This window comes from Manacus candei, unplaced genomic scaffold, assembly GCF_025592945.1.
Source record: "Manacus candei isolate 608988 ecotype Guabito, Panama unplaced genomic scaffold, ASM2559294v1 h1tg000065l, whole genome shotgun sequence".
NCBI classification, from domain to species: Eukaryota; Metazoa; Chordata; class Aves; order Passeriformes; family Pipridae; genus Manacus; species Manacus candei.
In genome coordinates, this window is record NW_026138113.1 from 7,197,366 (window position 1) to 7,203,389 (window position 6,024).

The window sequence follows — 6,024 nt, forward strand, 5'->3', positions numbered from 1 at the left end:
AGCTGGGAGGCTGCTGGCACTTCTAATTAGAAGTTTATCATTCAGACTGGTAGTTTTCCAAGTGATGCTGTGCTGATGTGTGCTCATGTTTGAGTGCTTTTATGACATACCTTGAGGGATAAAGAATCCTCCTGAATTCTGTGCTAGAGAGATAAGTGGCAATTAAACTGCAGTGCTGTAGGAAAGTAAGCATGGAGCAAGTGCCAGTGACAGCTCCTGTGAAATTGGTCTGTCTGTGGGTTAATGCCAGTTGCTGTAAGTTTTGACATGTCTGGTTTACCTTTACTGAACACAGTGTTCTAAAGATAACTGATTGAATTGCCTTACTCCTTGAGTGACCACTAAAAATGTGTCCTGGCTTGACTGGATAGTAAATGAGACTTTGGTGTGACTGTTCAGTAATTTAGTGCTACCTATGTTCTGAAAAAGGCAAGTAAGATCCTAGGAAACAAGAATTGCAGAGTAGACAACAATTGGATAACTGATATACTGATGAATAAGTCTGGCTTGGAGGGGAAGAGGAATGGGGAGATAATCTAAGGGCTTTACTTGCCCAGGGGTACAATTAATACTACTTCAAGAATCTTAATGTTGCTCTGTATCTGTTGATGCTGTTCCTCTGAAGGGAACTGTTAAGCTATTTTGTTTCAGCACATCATAGCAGACATTATGATCGTGTTCATGTAGATACATTCATAGTGTAGGGATATGCCATCCTAGTTTATACTTCTTGCTAACCATGTTTGTTTAATCATCAGTGTCAGTCCCTGTAAATTAGGAATTGTCTTTGCAATGAGTTTTGTGGTATCAAATGCAGTTACCCAGATGTAGACAGGTACTTTCTCCCCATCTCCCACTTGTTAGAGCTACAAAGTCATGACTCTTCCACAGCTCTTAATTACCTTTATTGAAATTTTACAAAGTAAATAATTTCAAAATACTGCCTGTAAACTTTAAGATCAATTGTACTAACATACATTTTGCCTGTGGCAATGGACAACTACAGCTGTTCAATAGCTCTCACTTGTCAGCAAAGGAAAGCATCTGTCAGGTTATGGAGTGAGTGCCAGTGATGGTGGTACAGACTTGTATCATTAGTGATGTTCAAATTGACACCTTTTATGGGACAAATCCAGTCAGAACTCAGGAACCAGCTGTGTGAGCTTCTCTTGGGGCACAGGCAGAATGGCAGAAACACTATGTAATTATGTTTGTTCTTGTTTTGCACACTTATGGTCAGTAGCAAGGCTGTAAATCTTAACAGGCTTTGAACCATGCCATTCATGATGCATGACCTGGGAAATGTCTAAACACCTCATGTAATACTTTTTTGATCACTGATGACTTGATGGATGGATGGATGGATGGATAGACAGATCCAAGGGGTGGGGTAGGGGAAAACAAGGCTTTTTTTCTTTCAGGACTAACCAGAACTAGTAAAAGTCCAGTTAGAAGTGTTTTAAAAATTACTCTGAGGGCAGTTTACCTAAAGCTCTGTCTATAACAAGATCTGTCTGTCATAGATCTCACAGACTACTTAGGCTTACTCTGTCCTTAACAGCAAAACATAGAGTAATGCCCCTGAGTCCTGTATGGAGAAGGGTTTTGACTAGAGTAGATTCCAGCGCAACAACTGAGCCCCTTGGTGTCTTAGAGGGGTTTTGGGGTAAGGTATCACTGATCCCAGATTAATACTTCATTGACTTCCTTACCAGCAATATTTACAGTTATTAAAAGTGACTCTAATTATTGGCCATGAATGTTGTATTCTGTTTTCAGCACTTCTATGCTAGTGCACCATTACCAGAAAATACACTGTTGGTGTAATTTCCCAAGGAGCTTTGAGAAATGACTTTGCATTCCTGTGATTTCTGCAGCTACATGGATGACTGTATTTCTGTATATTCATAAATATCTACACTTGCACGGACTTACCAGTGTTCCATAAAATACCCAGTGCACTTCATAATTGCAAGTATTGCAATACTTGCCTTTAGGTGCTCCCACCAAAAGCAAGTTGGACCAATTGTCAGCCTTCATACTTCTCACATAAAAATATGAGGGTGAATTTTGGCCTTTCCTGGACACAGGAGTTTTATAAAGGCTTTCCTAAAGCTCATGTGACACAGTGGGTATAGAACAGGGTTAATGGCTGAATTCACCCACAGGAGCCAGAATGAAATCTCATAGAGGGAATAGTGCACACAGTGCCCGTGGCAGGCTGCTCTGATGATCATCAGAAGTGTGTACGGAGCCCAGCACAAACCAAACACACAGACAATAATTGCCAGAGACTTTGCTACTCTTTTGTCCCGGGAAAGTCTCAATCTATTTGCCACAGTGTTGGCAAAGTCCACTCTGGGGGCGTTGCAGCCGCTTTCTGTGGCTTTGTAGAAACCATTCCCAAGAGGCTTCATCTTCACATCCACCTGCAGCGGTGGAAGGTCGGGACTGACTTTCAGATTTAATGAGCGACTGCCACGCTCAGCTGAGGCTTGAAGCCTTGAAGTCTTTCTTGGGGGAAGAAGGCTGCTTGCTGCCTTCCTGTGTTTGTCTCTGTTAGCTGGCTTCACAAAAAATATAGCATGTTCCCTTTTTTTCCCCTGGAAGCTCATTTCACAGTTCTCTTGACCAGGTGAGAGGCTTTCGTTTCTGAGGGATGTGCGTTTCCTGATGTTGAGGTAAATACTTAAGTTAAAGTATGTAACAGTGATAAAAGGTGTAAAGAATTCAAAGGTAGAGGCAATCATCAGGAAATACCAGTTGTAGAAAAATTCTGCATGACACTCTCCTTCAGGGAGGATGCTCTTTTGGGCAATGTGCTCCCAACTGAGAATGGCTGGACCATAGAGAAGAAAAGCAGCAATCCATACAGCCATCATCTTCAGTACTGCATTTCTGGTCATCCCTTTCTGAGCCCTGTAACTGACCTGAGAGAGAAAAGTTAAGTCACAAACATTACAGGTGTGTCAAACAGGCTGCCTTGGAATGTGGCCCTCTCTGTCAGTTGGGAGGGTTGATGACAGAGTGGTTTTGGAAGGGGGGTTATACCAAGCTTTCCAATACCACAGAAAAGTTATTTCTAAAATATCCATTCCAAGAAATGTTATCAAGGTGACTGGATAAGTTCTGAGTACATGTATCAGATCTTAAAAGCTAGAAAAACAAATCTGTTTCACAGCAAATAACCACTGCTATTCCTAGAACTGGTTGTCAGCAGTTGCTTCACATTAGCTGTGATACCTGTTTACAGAATGGTTAAAAACACACCCCTTCAAAATTCACTTATTTTAAATTTTTAAGTAACTTAATCTGAAATATGTAAAAGGATTTGTATTCACAGAACACTCGTGCAAGTTCTTTCTGCTTTGTAGAGAGAGATTTTTTTCTTACTGTGAAAATCATACACAAAAAAATTAATGTATAATATCTATTTCCTGTTTGGTATACTTAATTTCATTCTTTCATGAAGTACTTGCAGAGTTCCTATCTGCAGTTAAGACTTATAAATGGAGCGCTGAGGTCTGAAAAGTGCTTTAGAGGAAGAGTAATTTCTGTTAGAAACTAGAGAAGCTAAGGTGCAAAAATAGTGAGTATGTCAGTAATCCATATCAGCAATAGAATTCATCAGAATCTTTAGATCATCTGCTTCTCAGTATTTTCATTCCCTGGTGTACTGGACAAATACTCATATAGTAACTTGGAATTTCATCTTCACATCTCCAGTGTGACTGCACAGTGTTTGGAATATGAAGTCCTCAAGCTTGGATTGTCCAGGATTTACATTTACTGCCCCACTTTGTGGATCTTCATCTCCACAGCCAGTGCTGTTCTGGCAGAAGAGCCACACAGCTGAGGAATCCTGAGTTTGTCTGAATTGGGTCTGATTTTGCAATCCTTGACAAAGCTACTCATGATTTCAGGAACAGTTGTAGGAATTAGCATTTGCATTGAGAGGGAGAATAATTTGGAATTTCAGATGTTCATATGTTCTTACACTGCCCTAATCCAACAGGCATTTTCTGTACTCTTGCTTGGGGAGAGATTTTTATATGAGGGGTTAATTTGAAGTATTTTCAAGTGGATGATCTTTTTCATTTATTCTGACCAGTTTCCCTTTCTGTTTCTGAAACCATCTAGTTTATATATTTATACTATGTGCACAGTCATGAGAGGTTGGTTAATGAAAGAAAATTCATGGCTAATTCAGAACCTAGATAATAAAGGAATTCTGAGTGTTGACTGTTGAGAATTAATCTGTTCATTTCTCCCTCGTGAAAAAGAAGTTGGTAAAACACCAAGGTGCATATAAACTGTTGAATTGGTGCTGCAGCCTCTCTTTTTACTGTTTGTGATTTAGAATGAGCAAGGAAGCGAAATGAACATTTTAAGGAAATGTGGGTGGAATGGGGTGAAACATAACTGAGAAGTGTGTGTGGAAGTGTGAAACCTGTTAGGTAAAATGTGTTATTTTGGCACCATCCAGGATACTTTGAGGCAGTATGGTCTAGGGGAAAATGAAGCTGGCTTTCGATTTTGCAAAGTCTAGTCTTCATTTTTTTGCTGGCTGACAGGCTGAAGGTGCGGCTCCAGCTGTTCCTGTGGCCGGCACATGGAAATAGCATTTGCATCCTTAACCTTGATTTATATTCTGCCACTTTTCAGCCCCACCCAGCTGTCCACACCTCATTGCTCCGGGTACAGTTTGGCACCCACTGCAAGGAGTTCTCTCTGCCTCGTGCTGCAGCTGGGCTGGCTTGGGCTGTCAGTGGGCAACACGTGCATTGCCGTGTTCTGAGGGAGCCGGACTAGTTCAGCTGAGTAACACTTTCTAAGCTTAACGCTTAAGGTGCAGCCGGGGAGGAAGTAAGTACACCCTGTTCCCTCTGCACACACAGCCTGTGCCCGGTTCTAAAGCAGAGCACCTCTTCCACTGTAAAAGTGAGAAGAAAAGGCATTTTCCACCAAAGCCGATCGCTCCCAAAACTATTTCCAGGACCGAGGGGAACTGCCTGCTACGTGTGGTGTTTGAGAGAGGTTCGGGGGGTCGAGAGCCAGGCGCCCTAAGCAAAAGCTGCCCCCCCTCCGCAGCCCTTGGCCGGCCCTTACCGCTCTGGTGACACAGATGAACCTGTCGAAGCTGATCAGGACGATGTTGAAGACGGAGGCGGTGCACACCAGGTAGTCCACCACCAGCCACAGCTTGCACAAGCCCCGGCCGAGCCTCCACTCGCCCGTCAGCACGTAGGGGATGTAGAGGGGGATGCAGAAGCCGCCTGCGGACAGAGCAGGGCGGTGACGCGGGCGGACCCGCAGCCCGGCCCCGCGGCGCCCCGGCACTCACCCACCAGCAGGTCGGCCACGGCCAGGTTGAGGAAGAAGAAGTTTCCGTGCGTGCGGAGGCTCCGGTCCACCACGAAGGCCAGGATGACCAGCGCATTGCCCAGCACCGTGGCCAGCACCAGCAGCCCCATGAGCGCGGCCAGCAGCGCGGCCGTGCCCGCGGCGAAGGGCCCGCCCGCCGCACAGCCGCTGCCGGACAGGTTGAGCCACGGCCCGTCCTGGCCCATGGTGCCCGCAGAGAGCCCGCGGTGCTGCCCGGTCCGGCTCCGGCTGTGTCGGCACCGCCACAGCCCCGCCGGGCGGAGCGAGGGGCCGGCCGGGCTGGGAGGCGGCGGGAGGGCGGTGCAGCCCTGCCCGGCACAGCCCAGCCCAGCTCTGCCCTGCCCTCCCTCCCCTGCCCTGCTCCGCTCTGCCCAGCACAGCACAGCCCAGCTCTGCCCTGCCCTCCCTCCCCAGCCCAGCCCAGCCCAGCCCAGCCGTGCCCGGTGCTGGGACGGCTCCGGTGAGCCCGAACTTCCCGGACCGCGGCCGGCGCTGGGGGCAGGGGATGCACCAGCACGATCCAGCCCACGGCTAAAATCAACTTCTCTGGGATTCTACGCGGGACTGCGGTGGGAGAGCCCCGCTCCCGCTGCCCGCGGGCCGGTCCCTGCCCAGCCCGTGCAGTGACTGTCCCAGCGC

At 46.5% G+C, this 6,024-nt stretch overlaps 1 protein-coding gene across 1 annotated transcript; it reads right to left on the reverse strand.

The window, feature by feature from the left end:
* Nucleotides 1-883: 883 nt before the first annotated feature.
* Nucleotides 884-5,730, reverse strand: LOC127479219 (histamine H3 receptor-like). Its single transcript, XM_051805893.1, has 3 exons — nucleotides 5,345-5,730; nucleotides 5,110-5,276; nucleotides 884-2,930 (listed from the first exon to the last, which is right to left on the reverse strand). The coding sequence occupies exons 1-3, from the start codon at nucleotides 5,568-5,570 to the stop codon at nucleotides 2,046-2,048; spliced, it is 1,278 nt and encodes a 425-aa protein (XP_051661853.1). The 5' UTR covers nucleotides 5,571-5,730; the 3' UTR covers nucleotides 884-2,045.
* Between the last annotated feature and the right edge of the window lie 294 nt (nucleotides 5,731-6,024).